Source organism: Equus asinus, chromosome 30 (assembly GCF_041296235.1).
Source record: "Equus asinus isolate D_3611 breed Donkey chromosome 30, EquAss-T2T_v2, whole genome shotgun sequence".
NCBI lineage: Eukaryota > Metazoa > Chordata > Mammalia > Perissodactyla > Equidae > Equus > Equus asinus.
This window is the reverse complement of record NC_091819.1, coordinates 2,650,302-2,675,808: the sequence shown is the minus strand read 5'-3', so window position 1 is coordinate 2,675,808 and position 25,507 is coordinate 2,650,302. Positions and strand designations below refer to the sequence as shown.

The following is a 25,507-nucleotide window of genomic DNA, read 5'->3' as shown; positions in this document are numbered from 1 at the left end:
CTGTCAAGGCAGAACGCAGGCATTCCCGATGCCTCAAACATTTTTCAAACACGTCTCTAATCCCATAAGAGCATCACCCATGAGTCACATGGCTCTGGGTAACTTTTTTGAAGGCAGCAACTGCAAAAGTGGAAATCCTTTCAGTCTCGTCACCTTTTCTGACCCCAAAACTAAAATTCTCTTCCTACCAATGCCCACGCTCCAGAAGAGCTCTCTGAGTTTCATTCCAGGCCTTTGGGAGCTAAGAATTAATGATAGCTCGTTTTTTTCCCCTCTTGTCTGCTGTTCTCAGAAATGACCGACACTCTGAGCTTTCTTAGAGTCTATGCCATTTCAGCTCTGGAAGGAGGAGGGGGAAAAAGGAAGGTGGTCCTCTTAACGGGAGGCCACCTAGCTGAACTGTCCCTCCCTCACCCCTCTGGAGAAAGAAGAGCCTTCTTTCGAAGATGAAACATTGTCTCGTGTCCTTTAGCACCATTCCAGGCAGTCAGTCTGTTAGGACATATCGGGCAATTATAGGGCAGTCTTTTTAAGGAAAGCCATGGGTTTCAGGTTAGCAGGAATCATCTATCAGTTCTTAAGATTATGCCATGATTTACTGTCAGAGCATCATGTAGTCTCTGATTTTCTGCCTCCCGTGAAACATTGTGCTTTCCTTTTCTATTGATGTATCAACTATAATAGTTACAAGCAGCTACAGAAAAATCAATAGTGAGTCTTCATTACTGTGTGCATCGAGGAAGGAGCCCCTCGCGGCCAGAGCCCACCGTGGTAGACACTCGCCAGGGGGAGGTGCACAACACATAACTGGTTTTTTCAGACTACACGAAAAACTGTGGAATTCAACAAATCGACTACAGGGAATTTAAAAAATACTGCTGTCTTCAAATTAAAGGATAGAGAGCCTGGGAAAGCCACTCAAATAGTATGGACAGGGGGCATAATTTTTCAAAAACGAGAGCTGCATTGCCAAAATGGACATAAAGATGCAATCCGCAGGTGTTGTTTTGCAATTGTCTTCTTAAGGCCATCTGGACAGTGGGAGTAAGTACCAGGTTAACAGTTGCTAGACTGACTCTATAAGCGGAAAGTTACCCCTGCAGAAGTGAGAGGCAAAATCATCATGTGCTCAACAGCCAGCTAAACAATAACGACTCTGAAAACCATGGGAATGTAAAGTAACATTGCCCAACTCTTCATCAGATTCAGGAGTCCTACACGTACAGATGTGCAAAGTTTAATTCTCTTTCAAAGCACTTGTTGAAAAAAAGAAAAGACAGGATTTTAAAGCCACAAATACCTTTATTTGCCTTTGGGAGCACGTTAGCTTCCAATTAGTGCGTGTAGATAAGAATGCTGAAAAGCAGGACGTCGGAGCCGCGGGTCTGGGCATGGTCCACGCCTCAGAACTTCCTAGCATTTCAGCAGCAATTTGGCTGACGTAAAGGGGAGGTTCCCAGAGCAGATCCTAACACGTACTGAATGTGAGCCATGTGAAATCACAAATCCTGCTGAATTCCCAGTCTCATATGTCCAGTGTCCAGTGAAATGGATTCAGGTATCTGGATAGAAATATTCATTACTTTCGGATAATAATCATCTATGTAAAGGTTTTTCATACTTCACTATTATGATCCAACTCCAAACCCCAGTTACAAAAATTATCTTTAGAGATAATATATTTAGGGAGAAGGTAGAAACTTGTGCCTTGATGATTTTTGCATTCATATAAAAGTCTTAAAGAACTACAAAAACAGTTGTGGAAATATCACAGCAACATTAAACAAACAAATAAAACCCTGGAACAGCAGATGAACGTCCCCAAACCATCCATCATTTAAAAATACTGCTGAATCTGAACAAGGGGTTTGATTAGGGGCGGGAGGGAAGTGTTCGTTTTAGGGGGAGAGAGGAATATTTCCATGATGAACTTTTCAAATATTCCATTTTCTGTCATATTTTTCCCAACTTCTGGGGTCTTTTTTTCCTTCTATGTTTCTATGCCACCAGAAATTAAGTGAGAATTTTAAATTTCCCTTTGATATTCTGACAACAGAATGAACTGTCATCCAGCTAAGGCACTCCATTAAGTATTTGATGTTCCAAAAGGTTTGCTCCTCAAGGATCGTGAAAAGATTAGTTAGCCCATGCTGGTTCCATCGGAGGGCACTGAGGAACCAGCAGCAGACCTCCCACTGCCTGCACCACTGAGGATCCTCCTGCCCCTCGCTGATCAGTAACAGGGACAGCCACAAGATCACCCTCTTCATTTGCCAGTATCCCTAACAATTAAAACTGTAAAAGTAATTCATGCAATGCCAATCCCTAATTATATTCTCACTTTCATTTATTTCTTTTGCTCTTTTCCGGGTTGATATTTTGCATGTTATTTACATGCAGTATTTTTTTTTTTTTAACCTACTTTAGATGTGGTTGTCCAGTTATAATTGGAGGTCTAAGTATAATGGAGTATCATTTGGAGGGTTTTCAGCCAGGCGTAATTACAGAATCTCTGTGAACTGAGCCAGCACTTCCCTCTGTCACACACGGGCACTGTTTAATAATTCTGTCATCTGGCAGCAAAAGTGCGTTCTTTCCACCTACTTTGTCTTGCATAGCAGAAAAGAAATGCTTCCATGACATGCTGAACCTTAATTCCAAACCCGCTGGTTCTTCCCCAGAGCTGCCTGCGAGAATGTTCGTTCGCTCTGGGAATGTGGCAGCGTCCCCATGATGCCCCGGTACCTCGCAGACAGAGGGTGCAGAGTCCGCCAGGAAAACCCGGGGCAGGATATTATGCACCGTAGGGGGCTTTCCAACCCAGCCATTCCAAGCCCTGTAGGGTCAAATTAATGGGGAAATCCAGAATGCCAGCAAATTTGCCGTCACCTCATATGGCTCCCTGCCAGACAAGTTGCTGGTCAGACATCCACACAGTGTTTCGTGTTTCTTAAATTATGAACAGTGAAAGAGTACATATTAAGCAGGAATTGAGAATGCACTAAGAAAGAGGTAATAATGTGTGACAAATAAACAGAAAAGAAAGAGAAAGAAAGGAAAGCGGGTTAGGAATAGAAAATCAAATACACACCAAAGCAGAGGTAACTGTGATTATAGTTATGTCACTCCCTAATATAGGAGATAGGAATTTTCTTCCTAATTAAGAAAAAGTAAAGAAGTTCATATGTCAAAAAACCTATTCTGGAATGGCACTGGCACAAATATCATTCTGTATCCAGTTGAATTCTTAAATTGGTGCATTGTTTATGTAAATTATTTAAGAAAAATAATTTTGGCTATTTTGATATGTTTCACAAGTATACTTTTAACCTCAACCGCATTATTTCCAGACATAGCTTTCCATCCACAAAGGTTCCCTCCTGTTCCTCCCTGTATGGCCCCTTCACACTCCTCTCAGCAGTCCTGAAGCCGTATGTGTGTGTGTGTGTGTGTGTGTGTGTGTGTAAGCATGACAAGGAGTACTCATGCGGGAGCATTTTATGACTAGCCTCACAAGTGGTGTGATTTCCTGGGCTAGATTCCCCACTTGCTGGTGGCTGCTCTCACTGGACGTCTTCAGGAAAGGGACAGGTCTGTCCTCAGGCAGAGGTCACTCCCCCTCTCTTAACTGCCTCTAGTTGGGCAGCAAGCAAGCCTTGCAGTGTGAGCGGGAACCTGCTGGCCTTGCATTGGTTCAACTAATAGCAATAATCACTGACCTCCTGAGTCACCACAGAACAATGGTGACAGTCAAGAGCCAGCAGCGTCCCTCTCCTCTGACGGCCCCAGCTCTGGCACCACTTGGAAGCTGGCAAGCTGATCACTAAAGGCATTAGAGGAATTCCAACAAACCCTTTAGGAAGGGTCTTATCAGAGACGCTGAGGGACCCGTGGTCAAGAAGCCGCTCTGTTTGCACTCTGACGCCGGCTTTATGTTGACGCGGATCCCATTCGCACCTCCGCGCTTTTGGCGTCTGCCTGAGTGATTGGCAGCTCTTCCAGACGTTTAAAAAGATGTTTCATTTTACTGACCCATCAGTGCTTCTGGACACCCCAGCCTTTCAGGGGGACCTCCTTAGTAGATTGGGCCTTAAAAATACCTGTGTTCACAACTCGGGAACCAGGGTTCACAGAGCTCCACGGGGGTGGAAGGAAATGTAACTTGCCAATTACCTCCCTCACCTCCACTCCCGCCAAAAACCTCGCCTCCCAATAACAAAACGCAGGACATAGTCAAAGGCACCAAGGGCAAAACTGTAGAATCCAGTAGACCTGGATTGTAATCCAGTTCCCAGTTCTGCCGCCAGCCAGCACAGATGTGGGAATAATATCATCAGCCCCTCTGGGCTGTCTTAGGCAGTGAATGAGTTAGCCCTAAGACAATAGACACTTAAAAAGAATGTTCATTACTGGTATTATTATTAGTCAGCAGGCCATAAATGATACATATAAAATCTCTACAGTTTACAAACTGAAAATGCTAAGACAGTTATCCCAAGATATTATTTCTGTACATCAGGCTGACTTCTTTCCACCACGACTTCTGTTTTAATCAGAGAAACAGGAGCTGTTCTTAATTAAGTATCAGTTAGATGATGAGAGATTTGTTGTTTTTGAAATAGTGTTAGAAAAGATGAACAGTTGCTCTGTTCACCTCATCTAATCTAAGATTTATGCATTTTTTGAGCATTTCTATGTACAAATGACATAGTCATAGAGCTTCAAACAAAGCTCAGAAGGCAGAGTTTTCACTCATTATTAATTACTGGATGCAATAGCTTGGGAGAAAGACAGTCAAGCATCTCGAGAATTATTTTTTTAAGACGTGTTTCATGCTTTGAAGAAGGGTTGATTTTAAAACTTGGGAAATGGTGGAAGTCCCTTTGTATCATCCCAGCTGGAGAGTGACCACACCGTGGTCTGCTCCTGGAAGAAGCTCACACAGAAGTGATCGCTTCTAGGTCACAACAGACGGGTCGCTGCGGGTCAGCTGCCAATTTGCTGTTTGTGGTCTAGTTTCACTATGTTGGAACTTAAAAAGTTACCTCTCATTTCTCTGTCCACAGATAACCCAAAAGTCAAATTTTAAACAGTTACTTAAATCTTGAACTCCACAAGATGAGTGAGAGCCGTTATTAAATACACCTGTAGCTTGGAGAACTATGAGCGGTCCCGGCTGCCCTTGAATTGGATGTGGGAATATTCGCCGGGACACCCTGAGGCTCCTGTGAAGCGTATTTGGTGTTTTGTCTTATGTCCCTGATAATTACGTTTGAAAATCCCCGGGAGACAGTAATGGCTCTGCGGCACCCTGGGCTGTGGGAATGTCCGTGGCCCTGAGTGCTCCCTCAGGAAAGGCACAGTGAAGGGGCCGCGGCAGCTCAGAGTGTTATTAACTCTATTCCCGATGTCTTACAAGAGCTGCCCTCCGTAGAAGCTGGCTGACCCTTCAGGCTCAGGAAGAGCCATATCTGAGCTCTCCTTTAGAATGGCACTGGGTGGCCTCAAGGATGGAGATGTTTCATCTTCAACCAAGTCATCACTGCAGTAAGATGAAATAACTAATGGTACTTTACAAGCCAGCCACTGTCCTACCTCGTGGTTGTGACTGTTAAAATACAGTTGAGAGGAGGAAACGGAGACACAGAGTAGTTTCCTCACTACAAGGTCAGTTGGCCAGTGTAGTGTTCACAGATTGAAAATCTTCTCTTCTCATTCTCCCCAGCTCTGGAAATGCAAAGATCAGTAATTCCCCTAATAATCAAGAGTCAGCTATAATACAACCACAAGACAAGAACATTTTCCAACTCTTACATTAATGATATCTGGGTGTGACAGGTATGGTGACCTTCCTGTACACAGCTTAGAATTGAGCGCAGCATTTAATAAAACAAACATGATGCAGGTATAAGATCCATTAGTATCACTACCATCCCTGTCCAATAAAATCCGCAATTACACACACACACAAAGGAAAGCTTCCTTTGCAAAATGTTTCAAACTCTTACAAGTTCTTAGACTAATCTTTCCTGTTATTTTCTCTGCCACATGGTTAAACAAATACAAAACAAATGGGTGATATGGATTTCCTGTCTTTCACATACACACACATATCCCTGAGCAATTGAATGAATTATTAATTTATGTCCAAAAGTTGATAAGTATTTGGCTTTAATGATCTTGTTGGGTAACCAGTTTCCCTCCCCTCTTGCTTCTTCACCCCAAAGACCTCTCTTTTCTTTTACAGTCCAGGTGATTCAGAGGAAGCACTGGTCAGCGGAATGATTTTTTTCCTTCGTTTCAACCTCTGATCTTACTGAGCAGAATTTTAGTAAGCTAAGGGAAATGCTGGAATGTTAAGTAATAAGGATGTCTAGCTCTTAAAGAGTAGTTTTGTTTTAACTCAGTAAACTAAAAAAACCTTGGATATTTAGCACAGACTATATAAGTAACGGTTCTCATATGGGCATAAAGTTGCAGGAATTTTATGAGTATATGTTCTGCTTTCACTTGTACTAAAAAGTATCATCACAAAGTACAATAAACCTCACTAATTCAGAACAATTAAACTTGGCACCGAAAAGCTGAATTTACATGTACTTGAAGAAATATGCAGTTTTAGTGACCTCAATCCAACGCTTTCTCTAAAGGAATGTAGTTAGCACAGTGGGAAACAATTAAAGGGATTTGGGAGCATCATTGCAACATTAAAATACCTAGTTTTCCTCCCAATTCTGTCATTAGTTTATTGTGTATCTTGCTCAGAAAAGATGATACCAGAGCTGCCCGAAGGGTTGGGAGAAGTTAGATAAAGTAGATGAAAGGGCTTTGATAAAAGTTTAAAGAATTAAGCAAATATTATATTCTCAGAAATTGTAACAAACAATAAGCCTACATTTCATAAAATACCTTATAAAAGGTCTTTAATGTTTACAAATTGGAATTTAATATAGATGACACATTAATAATACTCTTAATTCCCTGAATTTCTGCTTCTGCAGCTGGTTTTAGATAGAATTTACTTCTTATGAGTTAGATACCCAGAGTATGAAACAGAAAGGCATTCTTTCAACCTCCTATCAGAAACAAAACCCAAATACAGTGTCTGAATTAGCATGGAGTTCAAGTCGCTGAGTCTTAATTAATGAACCAATAGTGAACACTGTAGAACATTGGCGTAGCGTTTTCCATATGCCATATTTCTTGCTGCTTGGGAGGTAAAATTTCCCACCCTGTTATGCATCTTTGTATTGACTTGACCATAATGAGTTTCATTCTTTTAAAATGATCAATACTTATTTTTTCAAGTGACAAGTACATTACGTTCACATCTTGGTTTCAAACTTCTAATGAAATGAGTGTGATGAGAACTGAGACCCAGGGTGGCCACCGTTCTCCGGTTGTTCAAGTTCATTCACATCCAGTCATAGCCCTCCTTAGGCTGTATGGAAGCCAACGCCTTGTCAAGATCTCCTCCCAGGGCCACGTCACCCTGGGGAATTCGGGCTGGGAACACGGCAGGAGAGTGGAGACCACATCTATGTCTTTCTGGCACCAGAAAGTCCTCCCATTTCATGGCCTTGGTGCCAGAGAGTTCAACAAAAGATTTTATGAGGTTTCCTCCCTGATCAACTGTGGGCATTGAGGTATGAATCATACAAGTTGTATAAAATAAACTGATTATTTTGTAGAGATTGTCAAATGCCTTTTTTCAACAATTCCATTTTGAAGAGATTTTTAAAGAGCGTTCTGCTGCTCTTTAGTTTGATGTAAATGTCTTTTCCCCATGGTACCCCACTCTCTTCTGGTCCCTGTCCCTTTTCTGCATGAGCTGATATACCTTGCTGTTCTCCAAGACCCAGAGGATAGAAAACAAGAGGCTCTAACCAGCCTTCTCTGGGAACAAAGCCCAACAGGAAGCTGCTCCTGGCAATGCAACTGCACTGTGGCCCGTGGACCAACATGAGTGGTTTAAAAGAAAAGGATTTCTTTCACATGCTGAATTATGAAGGAGTATTGATTGTATGGGCAAGACTATCCAGAAGACTTTATCTTTTGTCTTCTAGACTAACTATATCATGGAGAAATGTTTCAAGTCAACTATTTATTTCGACTATAGCACCTTGTGTACTAAATGGACATTTATATTCTCAAAATGTTACTTTTTTTCCTCTTAGAAATAATCTCTCAGCAGGTCAGTTGGAGAGCACTAGCAAAACTGAGTAAGGTGAGCTGATCTGGGCTCTTAGCCCCACTCGCACGAAATAATATTTTAATTGGCTAAGCTAATATTTGATCCACGTTCATAAAAGTTTGAAATCAAATAATTAAATGCAAATTCAGTCTTCATCGCAAAGACGCTAAGAATGCCTTTAAGCTAATATTTTTAACAAGAGCTGTTGGACAGCGCTCTCTTGTAAATTTTATCATACCTGAGGCGGTTTTCCTCGTTCGATTAGCTGGAAAGCTGAATTTATCCTGAGGCAAACCAGACATCTAGGACAGGCTAAATTCAACAACTGGAGCTTAAATTTGGCTTAATATATCCCCACTTGGATCTGCCTGTTTAATTCTCTTTCATATGATAACGCTGGTTTATTCAGAGTCTTGACTTGCCACCTGAACAAACCAAACCTCATATCTTATTCGAAGAGAATAAGAAAACTTTGCAGAAACCATGAAATTTCCTGAATGGAAACCAAATGCAAACTTAGGGTTCACAAACTGTCTGAGGACGTGACTACAAGAATGGAATGGAGAACTGTTCTCTGAGGAAGGGCTGCTTTTTATGGACGTGGATGTCTCCTATTCTGAGGGGACAGATGGTCTTTAGACAAGATAAGGAGCGGACCCCGAGCCCGGCCAGCCGGCCTGGGCAGCTGCCATCCTGAGTCTCATATGCACTTAAAATGCCGCCTCTTTTGTCAAACTTTGTATTCATTTGCCCTTCGTGTTAAGCTGATTTGACACCCAACTTTATTTGAAATTTAGGGGTAAAGCAGGAAATTGCCTCGTTCTGTGCCCCCTTTAAATTCTGTTTCCCAGCTTAAAATATTCAATTGAGTCCCAGCCAGAGATGAGATTTTGCCTTTCAGTGTCCGTGCATCTGTATGTGGTTTCACCATCCTCTGACACACGGAGGTTGATATAACAGACAATCTTTTTTTTTTATTTAATTTTTTTTGAGTTAATGATAGGTTACAATCTTGTGTGATTTCAGTTGTACATTATTGTCTGTCAGTCGTGTTGTAGGTGCACCCCTCCACCCTGTGCCCACCCCTCACCCCTCCTTTCCCCTGGCAGCCACTAATCTGTTCTCTTTGTCTGCATTTTTAAATTCCTCATATGAGTGGAGTCATACAGAGATTGCCCTTCTCTATCTGGCTTATTTTACTCAACATAATTCTCTCACGGTCCATCTCTGTTATTGCAAATGGTATGATTTTGTTCTTTTTTACAGCTGAGTAGTATTCCATTGTGTATATATACCACATCTTTATCCAGTCCTCAGTTGACGGGCACTTAGGTTGCTTCCACGTCTTGGCTATTGTAAATAATGCTGCAGTGAACATTGGGGGGCATGGGACTTTTGGGATTGCTGACTTCAAGCTCTTTGGATAAATACCCAGTAGTGGGATAGCAGGATGGTATGGTAGTTCTATTTTTAATTTTTTGAGGAATCTTCATACTGTTTTCCATAGTGGCTGCACCAGTTTGCATTCCCACCAGCAGTGTATGAGGGTTCCTTTTTCTCCACAACCTCTCCAACATTTGTTACTATTTGTTTTAGTTATTTTTGTCATTCTAATGGGTGTAAGGTGATATCTTAGTGTAGTTTTGGTTTGTATTTCCCTGATGCACAGCGATGATGAACATCTCTTCATGTGCCTATTGGCCATCTGTATATCTTCTTTGGAGAAATGTCTGTTCCTGTCTCCTGCCCATTTTTTGATCGGATTGTTTGATTTTTTTGTTGTTGAGTTGTGTGAGTTCTTTATATATTATGGATATTAACCCTTTGTCGGATCTATGACTTGCAAATATTTTTTCCCAGTTAGTGGGTTGTTTTTTTGTTTCACTCCTGTTTTCCTTTGCCTTGAAGAAGCTCTTTAGTCTGATGAAGTCCCATTTGTTTATTCTTTCTATTGTTTCCCTTGTCTGAGAAGACATGGTGTCCAAAAAGATCCTTTTAATACTGATGTCAAAGATATAACAGATAATCTCAAAACCCATTTTGGATAGCCTTCCTTCCTCATTTTTATCCTTAAGAATTCAGGAAAACCAATTGCAAATTCATACATAGAAGGAAAACGTGGATGTTCTTTGTCAGCTGATGTGGTCCCTAATATGACACACAGCCCCCCAATGGGTCTTTCTCAACATATTGAGACTACCACTTCATAACATCAGACCAATCAAATGTTTTCCCTTCTCCTATTCATTGAACTCAGTTTCTTCAATTTTGAATCAGATTATACTTTTTCTAGAGATAAATTATAGGAAATGTGTTCTACTGTTGTGTATGAAATTGGATATGACTTTAACAAGGTGGGAACTTTAAAACTGCTCAGAGTCTCGCAGCTGGAACTATTGGCAGATAGAACAGACTCACCATATTCTTAGGAAATTAATTTGCATATGCTTTATATATTCCTGGGAGCTTAACTCAAATGAGCCAGTTTAATAGGGCATGAATTAGGTGTCTTTTCTGGGTGTGGTGCTATACTTGGGCTGTGTGGGAAATAACAAACAAGAGAGGATGTCTGTCTTCAGAGAGAGTGCGGTCCAGTGGGGGAAGCAGAGCAGAGGCTGGAAGGTCAAGAACACTTGACAAGGAAGACACAATTGGAAGTATTTGGAAGATCTTCCAGACAGAGCAAGGGGCAGACGGATGAATGAATTAACATGGAAATCTATTAATATAGTCTTTCATTCAGCAGGTATGAAACGGGTTGCCACTCCGTCCAGGCACCGTTCTGGGCCTGGGGAAGGTAGGGTGTCCATTCATAAGGTAGAGACATCCTTGTCCTCACAGCTGACAGTCAGGTAACCACATGACACCCCATGCCCTGTGCCATGGGCAAATGGAATGTGCTACACAATCAACAGAGATGAGGTCAGGGAAGGCTTCCTGGAGGCAGGGATGTCTGTGCTGAGGCCTGGGGAATATTGACTCAATAGTTGGTATGGGAAAAACTGGAGAAGGAGCAGGCTCTGAAAATGGAGCTTGAGCTCAGTTTTAGACACTGTGAGTTTGAGACGCACACTAGCCTTTCAGGTAGCGATGCCCAGTAAGCAGTTGTAGCTCCAGAACCTGATAAAGGCAAAACCTGCGTCCTTCAGCGTGAGTCAGGGAGTGAGCTGGTGCAGGGGTCAGAGCATGGCGAGGTAAAATGCTCTACATATAGCAAAGTCCAAAGGATTCTAGAAAAACAGACAGGCTTGGCACTGCAGTCAAAGCTCCCGGCCAAAATTCCTTTTTTGAATCTGTTTCCCAAGAAAGCACAATACATAATGGAGTTTGTGCTTTTTGCTTACTGTTATAAAACAATTCTATGCGTAACAAAAATAAAATCTGCCATGAATTTGATATGGAAGAATAGCAGCGTGTCAAAGGCAAAAAAAAGAAAAAGAAGAAAAAAGGAAGAAAAGATTTTGGTTTAGGGCAAAGCAGCATTTAATCAGGAAATTTATTCCTTCGTTCCTCATGTATTTATTGAGGATCTTCTTTGGACTGAGTACTGGCCTAGGGGCCAGGATGTGGCTGCAAGTGAGACCGGCTCCCTGCCTTCACAGCTTTCGTTCTTGTGAGGGTGGCAGGCAGTTTTAAAAATTAGACAAACAAGTGTATAATGTAAACTCAGTCCAACAAGCAACAATGAGAATATACAGTTTAGGGATATAAGGCACAAGGAGACACAAAATGGATCGTGTCACTCTGGGGCACCAAGAATCATTCATGGAAGGAATCCGGTTAACGTGAAGGGTGTTGATAGTGTTCTGTATCTTCAGAGCGGCGGATTCACAGGTGTTCATTAGATGATGTTTTAAAACTTACATATACATTCCATTTTTAAATTTTTCATTGTGATAAAAGACACATAACAAAATTTATCGTCTTAACCATTGTTTAGTGTTCAGGTCAGGAGTGTTAAGCACATTCACCTTGCTGTCCAACCCATCTCGAGAACTCTTTTCATCTGGCAAAACTGAGACTCTGAACCTATTAAACAAAAACTCCCATTTCCCTCCTCCCTCAGCCCCGGCAACCGCCATTCTCCTTTCTGCCTCTGTGAATTGGACTACTCTCGATACTTCTTACAAGTGGAGTCATACAGGATATGTCTTCTTGTGACTGGCATGTTTCATTTAGCACAATGTCCTCAAGGTTCATCCACATAGTAGCACGTGTCAGAATTTCCCTCCTTCTTAAGGTCACACAATATTCCACTGTATGTATACCACATTTTGTTTATCAGCTCATCCATCAATGGACACTTAGGGTGCTTCCATCTTTTGCCTATTGTGAACAATGCTGCTATGAACATGGGTATACAAATATCTCTTCAATACATTACATATATTTTTAAAGACAAAAAAGGCAGAGTAAGGGGACAGAGGGTGACTTAGGAGTTAGGCAGAGTGTTTTGAGAAAGGGTGATCAACAAAATCTTCTTTGAGTAAGTGATATTTGAGCAGAGACTGGAGTGAAGCTGCAAGAGGGGAGGAACCATCCAGAATGCAGGAATAGCAAGAGCGAAGGTCTTAAAGCAGAAACAAGTGTAGTGTATTGAAGAAGAGCAAGAAGACCGTGTGTCCAGGGAGGAGTGAGGCAGAGGAGAGGTCTCAGCGTTAGAGGATCCGAGCATATATATCATATTGAGAATTCTATGATGGATCATGTGATGAAGACACATGACCATCATAGGCAAGAGATTTCAGTTTTATTCTGAGAAGGAAATGTATGTAAACTCATGGAATATTGTTTTGTTCAAAGTATTTAAGTGATACCATTTGTATTGAGTTCTATATTCTGTGTACGCACAGGAAAGAAATCTGACATGTTAGCACACAGGAGCTCACTTTGAAACGTCTGCAAGCTGCGGATCTATACATGTAGAAGCTACATTGTTCCCTGTACAGGAGGGGGCTGCTTCATCTAAATGAACTCAGTTGCCATTTTCCTATGGTACATTGTATCAAATCATAGCTGTTTACTAAGCAAAGTTTGAAATAATTTGTAATTCAGGCCAAAAACCATCTTGGAGAACTGAAGTAATATCCAGACAGTTGAGTAAAAAAGCAGATGAGGAGCAAATGGGGTGAAGGCAGAGCAATGCTTGTGCCTGTTTGCTGATAACAGGAACCCAGTCCCTTCCTTTCAAAACTTTGATTCATAATGACACAGTTGTGGACCATTAGGGCTGCAGGTGACGAGAGAGATCTTCAAATCCAATCCTTGCAGTTCACAGGTGAGGAAAGCCGAGGCCCCAAATACCGATCTGCTCATAATGGCACAGTTAGAAGCAGAATTAGGATGAGAAATCAGGACATTTAATGAGTGAGGAATGTTCTTTCCCACTGGGAAAAAACTCTGCTGCCTCTATAGGGATTGCATACTATGAACACAAAATTGACAAGACGGCAGACACCTCTGCAGGTGACATTCTTTATGCAACGATATTTCCTGAGCCCGAACTTTTCTGTCAACTACGCTAGACACTGGATTAGTAGCATTTTGTCCGAGCGTCATAGATGTTTGGGAAAATCGGGCTTCAAAATTAATAAAGCAGAGTGGAAAGTCTTTAACCGAAACGTAAGAGTTGCTCGTGTTTTCTGGATTGTTCTTTGTGATTGAGAATGGGATAACCCTGAAAGTATGCGTTTTCCCTGCCATTCATTTCGGAAAACTGCAACATCAGAGATTCTGTTTTGTCCAGAAACTTCATGGCAGAGAAAAGGATCAGGTTTCTGTTTAGGAAGATCACCTTCCTGATGCGTATTGGAAGCAGATAAAATCTCCACATTTTATCAGTAAAATTAGAAGAAAAATAATGCCTCGTGAGTATACAATACTTGTATATTTTTTAAAGTTTACTCATAATGAAGGTACCATTTTACTTTTAAGTGACCCTAAGAAATAAGACAGTTATTTCCCCCATTTTGCAGATGGAAAAACAGGCTGAGAAGGATTGAATGTCTTGCTCGACAGGGCTGGTCGATGAAACTGGATCGGACCGCCATTCCCTTTGAACATTGTTATGATCCCACAAGATCAAGTGGTTTTCAAACTTTTTAAATCAGCAGAACCCTTTTTTCTAAACTCTGTAAATAAAGCGGGCAAAAGTGGAGAAACTTGTTTCTTAGCCCTGGCACCTGTACAGTCCAAATGGAAGGGGCCCGGGTAGGAATTGCCCAGAAAGGCCCCCGTGAAGTCACCCTGTGACACTACACTGTACTCGGTCTCGGTCGTGACAACTATTTATAATAATGATCTGTGGCATTTAAGATGTTAAAGTGTCTTTGAAATCATCAAAGATTAAGGTGTGTTAGTTGCCAATATAAATGTCAATGGTATATTATTTCATTCAAATTCTCTGAAAGCTGTTCATTCAAGTATTATGAGACCTTTTAGAAAACGAACTCTCCGATTAACCAGCACATCCCGTTCTCTGACCCCAGCAGGCGGCAGAAACTTGCGGGCTATGACACAGGGGAGAAAGCTCTAGGACTTGAAGGTCATGACCCTACAGGGTTCAGGTCCCAGTTCTGCCAGAGGGGAATCTGGTGGTGGACTCAAGGCCTTCAGGGTGGGGTAGCTTATTCCAATTCAGGATCTGCCTCTTACTAGTTGAGTAAGTGGGGTTACTCAGCCCCTATAATTGTCAGTTTCCTTATCTGGAAAATGAGAATAATAGTACCTTCCCTGTAAGATCCTTAACAGTATTAAATGAGAAACCATATGTAAAAAATCCTTTGCACATTGACTAGTGTGCATGGTAAATGTTAGGTCTTCCCTTGTTCCCTAGGTCTGTCTTACTTTGAGCTCTCAGAAAAGCTATTTAATCTCTCTGAGTCTTAATTTCATAATACCTATAATACCTTCTCAAGATAGAATCCTTTACAAGTTAGTCTCTCCAGAACCCCACACTGGGCCCCTTCTCTTCTCTCTCTCCACATTCTCATCCATCATCCATCATCTGTCCACTGCTGAGTCCCAAATCTACACCAACAGCCCAGGCCTCGCTGCTGAAATCTAGGCCTTTACTTCCAGCCATGTCCTCTCCATGTCCCCCGAATGTCCCACATGCTCCTTAAACTCAACGTGGCTATACATAGACCCACTACACATTGCACCTCCAGTCTGCTCTTCTGCTTCTTGCCAAACACCCAGAATTCATCCAGGACCTTCTCTCCTACTCTCCATCACTCCAGGGTCAGCGAGTCCTGTCGAGTCAGCCATCTTGATGCCTTTCACGTCCATCCCCGTGGCCCACCGTATTTCTCACCTGTATTCCTGTGACAGCCTCCTCTTGGTCTCCCTTCATGAGTCTGCTCCCCTCTCACCCTCCCCACACACCAGTCCCTTCCCCACACTGTGGTGAAGTCCTCTTTCTGAATCGGAAAGCTCGCCATTTCCTTCTTTCTTAAAATCTTTCAAGCGCTTCTGTACTGTTTTCAGAGCAAAATTCAGACTGCGTCTGGCATGCAGTGCCCTTCACAGCCTTAAACCTTATGGCCTGTCCTGATCTGGCTCCCCTGTTCTCCTTCTCCATGGAGTTAAGCTGTTTTATCGTGTATGAAGGGACCCCCCCCCCCCACCTTCCCCCATTCTCTCTGTCTCTGAGGCTTGGTGTTCGGAACACTGTTTGCAGGGCCGCCTTTTCTCCCATGTGTTTCTCGGCTCACTGTGCCTCATTTTTCAAAAATCCCTCAGACGTCACCTCCCCTGGGAACCCTTCCTGTCCCCCAGGCCCTGGGTTAGGTGCCCATCCTGTGTGTGCCCAAGGCACCCACTGCTTATCTCTGTCACGTTAAATAAACGACTTGACACAGAGACTGTGTCTCTTCTTCCTGTATCTTCACACGTGGCCCAGGGCTGTCAGACTCAGTGAATGAATGAATTCATATACTGTATAGACATGAAGGTATGAAAGGAGACATAATGCTTGTTAGAGTGCTTTGTGAATTACAAAGCACCAATCAGTTGTAAGGGCTTGCTATTTCTGTGTGCCTAAATAAGACGTATGCTCTATGTCCACATTTTTACACTAATTTCCTGCCAAAGACTTGCGTTTTCTTGTTAGCAATTTGTATATGAAGGCACCAAATTATATCTAGTTGCTAAAAATAGCTCTTGGGTTAATAAGCATACACACATACACTTTTGTCAAGGACTTATCAGTGATGAATTTAAAATCTTGAGTTTCAAGTTTTGTTGGAAATAGGATAAAATCCAATCTTTGACATCAGCACTGAAAATATCCTGTCCTCCCACCTCCGTGCCCTGAACAGCCGTCCCTCTGCATTGAGTGAACTTTGTTCATATGCAAAGAACTGGCATGTTGCTCTCCAAATGTTCTTACAAAATTATTTATATGACTTATTTAAAAAATTAATTTCTTGCAAAATTCAGTTTCTTTCTCCTTTTCGGGCTTATCAAAGGAAAGGGTCTTCTGAGGACCAATTGTCATCTTTCCAAAAGCTTCAAGGAAAAGAAGTGTTCTCTAGGCACAAAACGATGCCTCTTTCCCCAACTTTTATATCTCTTAAAGGGCAAGATGAGAGGGTTTTTCCCCACATGTGGGAAATTAACAGAGAGCTAGCTCCTCAGCAGAAAGCTCACTTCATTTGTACTTCCTGGCCCCCCAACCCCCTTGCTCAGCAAAGGACCCATCCCGAACGGGCACATTTACAGGCTGTGCCACGTGGCAGGTACAGGCTGTGCCAGGAGGCAGAAATCAGTATCTTCATCATCAGAGAGAGCCTGGATGCTGGGTAGGACTGAAAAGCCAGCACTGTAATATATTCAAGAAGACCTAAGGGTTTACTTTCCAATAAGGATGGAAAAAAGTCTGAGCATCCCGCTGTGAGCTTATCGTAATGCTGCTTCATATAAAAAGTTGGTAATTAGTCCCTGAGTGAATAAAGTAGAATAGATGATAAGAGATTGATACTTAGAGGAGAAGCACAAAATGCTTTGCCAGTCATCAAAATTTAAAGGCTGTACAGAAAGGGTTGGGGACGCCTCTGTCTGTTTACATACCATTTCCAGCTCAGAATTTGTAATGATAGGGTTCATTAGCTTGTGTTTTTAAATTGTATTAAAATGAAGCTTACATAAATTTCAAAGGAGCACATCGAGTGCCAAATGCAGGAGCATAAAACGCCACAGAAGAACTGCTGGGGATTTTGGTCTGCTATCAACCTTGGCTCCCCCAGCTGGGTCTTTTACTAAAATCCAAAAGTGAGGCAATGCTATTTCCTATGGGAACTGGACGGCACAGCTCAAAAACGTATATTTCTGAGGACTCCAGCACATGTACTAATTTGTCCAGATTTCATTTTCTCATATAATTTAATATCAATTCACTCATGGATTTCTGGTGTCACAGACCTTAGCTGAGTTAAGACTCCCAGGTGTGCAAGCCCCCATTCATTACTTAATGTGAAATCAGGCTGGATTTGTAGTAGGGACATCCCAGAGAAAATGGTTACGATTTTAAATGTATTTCGTGTTTAAATTTTCATGAAAGGGCATGAATTAGCGTAAAAACAAATTCCATGACTACTGTGGGAGTACACTTAAATTTCCGGACTCTTCCTAAAAGGTAAATAAAAGTGCACTATAAACAGTTTCAAATTAGAAAAATAAAATTGGCTTATAAGATAGTTAAGAGTTAATGTAATAGGTCATTTCACAATTATATCAGTCTTGGACAAATATACCAGTAATATTTTATTTGGAGTATTCTCTGGGGATGCCTTGACTAATTTATAGTCCTCACCCCAGGATGCTTGCCATCCACAGAGGGAAATGGACACTTAGGAAAGAAAAGCAAACTGCAGTGAGAGGAACACAGAGCTGAAAATGGAGCCAGCCCACAGGGCAATGATCCAGGAACCACTTGGTCAGTCAGTGAGAATAATTCAAAGTCTTTTTCTTTCTTTTCTCCTCTTTTTTTAACCTTAGAGCTTAAACAGCAGGATCACTGCCACCAAATTACATATTGCCTGTATAGACAGAGAAACAAAATGGACATTCAGTAAATAAGTATCTTTGGGGCAGTTAGCAGGATAACTTTTCTTATATTTAATGATAAATTCATAGAAATACCTTAATGGGATGATTCATTCAGTCATGTGAATTCAACTCTGATGAACTTTAGAGAAAAATTGCATATATGGCCAGAGTATGAGAAACCTGGACATTTTCCTTCAGAAGGAAAATTGCATCTATTGTTAAACTTGGGCGAAAGGTGCCAGTTTGGACTAGTGTTCTTAGAAATCATCCAGCAAATGCTGATCTGAAGACTTCAAAGTGATCGTTCTGTAATAATAATAAGTGAATAAACCAGAACTTATGATCTAGTCTTAATATTTTATGTTAGTAGTTTTTTTTTTCTTAGCAGAGCAGCATAATTTATCACAGAAGGTTGAAACTAGTTCTCAAAAAATACATTTATCAAAAAAAGAAAGTTTCAAAAACAACTTTCTAAAAAGACTATTCTTCATTTATCTTGCATTTTATACTGTGCGAATTCCTACACCCTCCCTATTAATCTCTGTGACTATTGTTAGTTTTTCTCGCTTGTGAGAATATCTTTCATTGTAGCACAACCTAATCCTCCATTTCAAGTGTTTTTTTTTTTCTATAATTGTGTTTAAGTAACTATAACTCTGGAAGTTTTTTGTTTTCTTTTTTCAACTTCCCAGTTGTATGTAAAAGAGAAAGCTAAATTCCGTCTCCTATAACTTGGGTAGAGAGTAAAGAGAAGCAGCATGGAGAAATTTGTCAGAATTCAGATGAACTATTTTAAATGATGTTGGCTCTCTGCTGTGATACTGGATGAAGGACCCATCTCCGTAAGAGTGTGAGCCTTTGAAAGTATAACTCTGGGTGGCAGTGGACAAACCTAACAGGAATGCAGATTTTTCTGGCATGTACCACATATTGAAGGTCTTTCCAATTGTTTACATTTGGTAATTTTGAACCAAATGTAACCAATAATTTTTAAATACTTTAAAAGAATTTTTAAAATGTTTTAAATAAGATAGGTGGAAAATGCTGTATTAACTGTAAAGTCCATGTGTAAAATGTCAGGTGGACAACAACTTGGCTGCCAGGTTTGGTCTTTTTTTTTTTTGAGGAAGATTAGCCCTGAGCTAACATCTGCCAGTCCTCCTCTTTTTGCTGAGGAAGACTGGCCCTGAGCTAACATCCGTGCCCATCCTCCTCCACTTTATATGTGGGACGGCTACCACAGCATGGCTTTTTGCCAAGTGGTGCCCAAGTCTGCACCCGGGATCCGAACCGGTGAACCCCGGGCCGCCGAGAAGCAGAACGTGCGAACTTAACCACTGCGCCCCGGGCTGGCCCCTGGCTGCCAGTTTAAGTGCCACAAGAAGATGCAGGGCTCCCAGTAGGGTAGCATTTGTCTGTTGGTACATCTCATCAACAAGTAATCAGATGCTTTTAATGCTCCCATCCCACTTTGCAATAGATATGAGAGCCCACACTCGTACTGTATATCCACTTCAGCACTGACTCCTCACTGTTTTTAATTTGGGGCAGAGACTTAAGGATGGAAGGTGGGGAGCATGTTTTATGGCTCAAAATGTAAACGCTGAAATCATCCTGGACACCTTTCAACAGCAAATGTAAGGCAACCTTATTGTCAAAGCATTTAAAGATACCGAAATGGACTTGCACACATGTCCAGGCTAAGTTCAAGAGCATAGAGTGCCGAAAATATTGATACGAGTTACTATGATGACTGTTAACTGAGTTTAGTACATTTAACCTTTTCGTCCTAGTCTTACGTGGTTTTCTTCAAAATTGTTCTTATTTATTTTTGTCCAATTAGGAAATAAACTTGGGGTGGAAAGTGGCTGCATCTGTTTACCTTCTGAGCACGGGTGTGTGTAAACACACACATGCATCTATATATTTTCTCCAGAGGCTTCTATCTGCATAGTGGGTAAAAGTTATACTGTTAACATAAATAAACTCCAGAAGAGAAATTCCCACATAACCATTTGCCTTGCTCATTATCTGTGTGTGTGTGTGTCTGTCTGTCATTTTTTGACTCTGTTTCCCTCTTATTCAATATTTATAAGGACCTCTGGGGCAGATGCCTTAAAACGACTGGATGGGGGCCAGCCCCGTGGCTGAGTGGTGAAGTTCGAGCGCTCTGCTTTGGCAGCCCAGGGTTCAGATCCTGGGCACAGACATGGTACCGCTCCTCAAGCCATGCTGAGATGGCATCCCACATGCCACAACTAGAAGGACCGAGAACTAAAAATACACAACTATGTACCGGGGGGCTTTGGAGAGAAAAAGAAAAAAAATAAAATCTTTAAAAAAATAAGTAAATAAATAAAACACGACTGGATGGTCAACAGGAGGTAGGCTGAGGGAATTGTCTATGTCCATCTCCTCTATCTGAGTGACCCAGGACCACAAGAAAAAAGCAAAGTATCAGACATGAGACACCACATTCAGGGTTAAAGGGCACCAGCCAATCCTGGCTTGTGTTCTGCCTAAAGGACAAGGCTTTCATTTGATAAAGATCATTAGCCACCGAGATATATATTTTAGAGAGTTCCCAGTAGCGAATCTTCCGTTGGCAGTCACTGGAGTGTACCAGATGGTTCATTAGCATAGGCTAGACTAGTCAAAGGCTTTCAGAATCATTTAGAAAATGTCAAACAGAAACAAGAACCCTGTCACTTTTTATTAGAATTAACTACATCATGCCCTGGACACAGATTTCACCTTGGGTCAGAAAAATTAATACAGAATGATATGAATTGTGTAATATACTGGGTTAAGATAGGTCTTTCTCTGGGGACTCATTTGCTAGCAATATATTATGATCCCTCTACTTTAGGAATCCTCAAACCTTTCCTTTTGTAAGATATGAAAAGAGTTGACCTTGCGCAAAATCCATTGGTGTCTAATTGATTTGAGGTATATGCAGAATTTCAACAAGACATTCTTCAAAAGCTCTTTTGTGATCATTTTCCCAGGAAGCTTGGTGAGTGGGGCTTACTGAATATTCAGCAGCATATGAAGTATGCTTTATGTCAGGGGGAAAATACATCCATTAATTGAACACACGGCTGTAGTAAACAGGAACTAAAATGCCATTGAAATATTGTGCTTATTTCTTTTTTCTTTTTTTTCTGAATCCAGATGTCAAAAACCTTGAGAACTTCCAGCTGGTAGAAGGTGTCCAGGAACAAGTCAATGCCGCCCTGCTGGACTACACCATGTGCAACTACCCACAGCAAACAGAGAAATTTGGGCAGCTCCTTCTTCGACTACCTGAAATCCGGGCCATCAGCATGCAGGCTGAGGAGTACCTCTACTACAAGCACCTGAACGGGGACGTGCCCTACAATAACCTCCTCATTGAAATGTTGCATGCAAAGAGAGCTTAAGTCACAACCCGCAGGAGCCCTGCTTTCAAAACAAAAAGAGATTGGTGGGGGTGGGAGGGGAGAAGAACAGGAGGAAAGAAAGAAAACAAAAATACTCTGAACTGCTCCAAGCAACACTAATTAAAAACTTGGTTTAAAGATATTGAATTTAAAAAGGCATAATAATCCAATACTTAGTAGCAAATAAGTGATGTATCAGGGTATTTGTATTGCAACTGTGAATCGAAGTCTTCACATCCCCAGAGGAGTCCGTGCAAAGGACGCTGTAATGGAGTGGACTGAACTCGCCGGGGAATACCAGTGCCGCGTCCGAACGGGAATGGACGGAACGATTCTTGTATATTTAAACTGATCTCCGCTGTGAAGAAATTTAGCAACTGATCTGTGTTATTAATTAGGCTCTGACAGCGGGGGATTTGAGCTTACAGAATTCCTCCACGGTAAAGCGGAACGGAAACAATTCTCCAGATCCATCAGCTGGACCTATAATAGCCTGTCCCTCTTCCTTTCGAGGACCCAGCACCTTCTGTCCTGTGATCGCAGAATCTGTGCTTAGGACTTGTGCTGTGCCACACCCACTCGTAGCTCCACCAAATTACGAAAAGCCTAATTTTGAATGTCTGTGTCTTAGACTTGCAAACAGCTAATAAGAGCAGTCTATTAATCTGTTAGCTTGCCATTTTAAATATGTTCTGGTTTGTTTTGTCATGTGTTCACAATGTTAAAAAAGCAGGCAGTATCCCTCTTCTGACCTTCTAGAAGCGTTAATTAATATTAGGGAAATGACTACAAACTTTCAAAGCAGATGCTCCATAGCTCAAGCAAGCCAGACCTTGTTTCTGCTACTGTTACTGAAATGTGGCTTTGGCATTGCTGGATTTCATAAAAAATAAAACATGAACCATATTTTGCTAGGCTGTCAGATAGTCACAGTTCTAAGTAGTTAAAAACCAAACCAAAGCATGCTAAGCTATGCAAAAAGACGGGAAAGGATGAGCTGATAAATTGAGTGACTCGAGGTTCGTTCTTGTTACAATTGAACATCCCCTATACGTAAATGGAAACAGTGATTTTTACATGTGGCCTGGAAAGACATTAAAGTAATTCAAATCTTCCCCAGAAGGGAAAGGAAGAGAGTGATACTGACCTTTCTAAGTCATAGACCAAAGTCTGCTACAGAACAAATATTGGAGGACAAAGAATTGCAAACAAGTTCTCCAGGAGACACTATCAGTATTATTAACATGCAGCGCCACAGATATGGAGATCTTGCCTTATTTCACAATTCTAAAAGGTAGCTGTGCAGATGTGGATCAACATTTATTTCAAATAAAGTATTAATAAAGTCCAATAAAACATAGTGTTTACATTCTTTAGGTCCTGTGGGGGAGGGGAGACTATGATATTACAAAATTTAAAAAAGCAGTAATTTCCTTAATGTTATTTTTCTGATCGGTAATTATTTTTAACAGTCCTTAATTATTGTATGTCGTGAGACACTAAAATCAAAAACGGGAATCTCATTTTAGACTTTAATTTTCTTTGAGATTATTGGCGGCACAATCACTTTATAGAAACTGTAAAAATAGAATATCTCCTGGTCCCTTAATTTTTTTCACAAAAGTTTCTGGCTTTTGAATAGTTTATTTATATTGTATATCATAGTTTCAACTGTAGACAATTATGATGCTAATTTATTGTTCCTTGGTTTCCCCTTTGTATAAGATATCGCCAAGATGGAAGAAACCAAATATATGTGTTTATTGTAGCATGTCTTCAAGTTAGTGGAACATAGTTCAGGGGCAGAGAAGGGTCTTAATGAATTAAAATCATTCACTTGATTAAATGTCTGTAAATCTTCATAATTCTGACTGTAGTTTATTTAATATCTATTGTAAATTATGTGACTTGTAGCTTCCTCTGTTTTCAAGTGAATTTACCAAGGGCGGAGTCTTACCTGGTTTTCCTTTCCTAGCGTTGTAAGTTGTATACCAAAGATATTAGTTATTACTTCTGTGTATACAAAGAGGATTATTTTATAATTTTCCTTAATCACCTCTAATACTTGTCCACATGAAGGGTACCCATTAGCTAAGCTGAGCGTCCACAGCTCCTCATGCAGAGCCTCAGTCGCCTGTGTAATCATCATGGCTCAGAGGACAATGAAAAACAGCTGGTCAGCCAAGTCCATACGCAAAGCATGAAATCGAACGGCAGCCTCATGGCTCTCCTCAGTTAGAGACCAAGTTGGCTAGAAGACACATGGAGAGAAATGGTGTCAACAGTTAAAGAAATGGTTCCATCATGTATGTGGAACACGGATGGAGGCAACTATGAAAATTGGGGGATAGTTATTAGGAGGGTCTTTAACATTGCAAAAAAAACCCCAAAATACATTGATTCTGAAAGTCCATGTTTTTTTATTTTAAGTATACAGTACTCCCCACTAAATATTAAACCTAAAAAACATTAGATATTGGTATGTTGTTAAGCTAGTAAATGACATCATGAGAACAGTTAGGAAGATGGGCAACACAGAGAGTTAACCCACCCTGCTGGTGACATCAAGGACAGAAGCTGATGAACAAGAATGCTCCACAGCCAGCATCTGTGACCCGTCCAAAGTTGGCCAGTGAAATTTCTCGTGCTCATTATTAACTAGTTTGTAAGTAGACATTTACTTAGCAACTACCTTATCAATTACAGGATTTATTAGTAAAAGCAGACTCAACTGGAAAGGTTTTTGGCTTAGCTTTGTTTATTATCGTTGGTCTGTGTAAACAGACAAACTGTAATGTCTGAATATTTGTATTACATATCTTCTGCAGCTACCTGGGATCTGAGTCCATGCAATGTTTAAAGTGTGAAGTCGGTTACTTGTTGACGTTTCCTTCCTGTGTCAGTGAAATACATATTGTCATGTCAGTTCTTGCCAGGAATTTCTCAACAAAATGGAATTTTTTTTCAGTATTTCAATAAATATTGATATGCCCAGCCTGATCATTTTTAAAAGTTTTTATGCTGTCCTCATTCGATGGGATACTAAAGCTTCTAAGTAATTAAAATACTTGACTAGGAACGGAGTCAGAAGAAATCCACACGAATACACTTCCTTCTCTAGATATTTCGTAGAGTGGCCCATTGTCCTTCGTTGGATACTTGAAGCATGAAACTCAATCTGTGCATTATAGCTCTACACGTGAAATAAAACAGTTTGTATCATTTCCTGTTGTAACTGATTGACAGAAAAGTTTTACAGTATCTCTTTCGCACAGTTCACTATGCCCTCATAAGTTTCCCAAGTGCTTTATTCGTCAGTTCATCCTCAGAACAACTCCATGAGGTCTTACCATCCTCATCTTTAAAGCTTCCTGCTCAGAGCCGTACTCTAGTCAGTGGGCGAGCAGGATTTGAACCCAAGCAGTTTGGCTCCAGGATCCACTCTCTTAAACACTACACCATCCCTCTTCTAAACCAGGTGACACTTAGGATATGCTTCCGAAGGAAAAGATATTAGAGAAAATCAGGCATCGAGTCCCCACTGGGTACACAAATATCAATAACTTAGAAACATACAAGCCTATACACTTTCTGGAGTTTAACCCTAGAAAGTAACATGTCTATGTTCTAGAAATTAGCCTTCTTCAGTACCATTGAGCCTTCAGAGACGTTTAAAGCAAGAAACAAAACCCGCTACTTCAAGATTCCTTTTGGAAATTAATAATTAACCTCTATTACAAAATAGTGCAAGAGTCACAAAACGCAACTGTAGCCACAAAGGGCTTACGAAACGTGGCGAGCCAGCCCTCACCCTTTCCTACCTGCTCTTCCCATCCCACCC

The 25,507-nt window shown here is 41.1% G+C and overlaps 1 protein-coding gene across 12 annotated transcripts in view; it reads left to right on the top strand.

Annotated features, from left to right (window-relative positions):
* Positions 1-24,887, top strand: part of NR5A2 (nuclear receptor subfamily 5 group A member 2) — a 130,980-nt gene extending 106,093 nt beyond the window's left edge. For 7 of the 12 annotated variants that reach the window (XM_070501480.1, XM_014829371.3, XM_044762726.2 and 4 more), the window contains one exon: positions 21,419-24,885. In XM_070501480.1, the coding sequence (XP_070357581.1) occupies positions 21,419-21,666 (248 nt within the window). In that variant the 3' untranslated portion in view covers positions 21,667-24,885. Of the gene's footprint in view, positions 1-21,418 lie in introns of all 12 variants that reach the window. The other 5 variants (XM_070501482.1, XM_070501483.1, XM_070501481.1 and 2 more) reach the window with 2 other exon arrangements.
* The last annotated feature ends 620 nt before the right edge of the window (positions 24,888-25,507 follow it).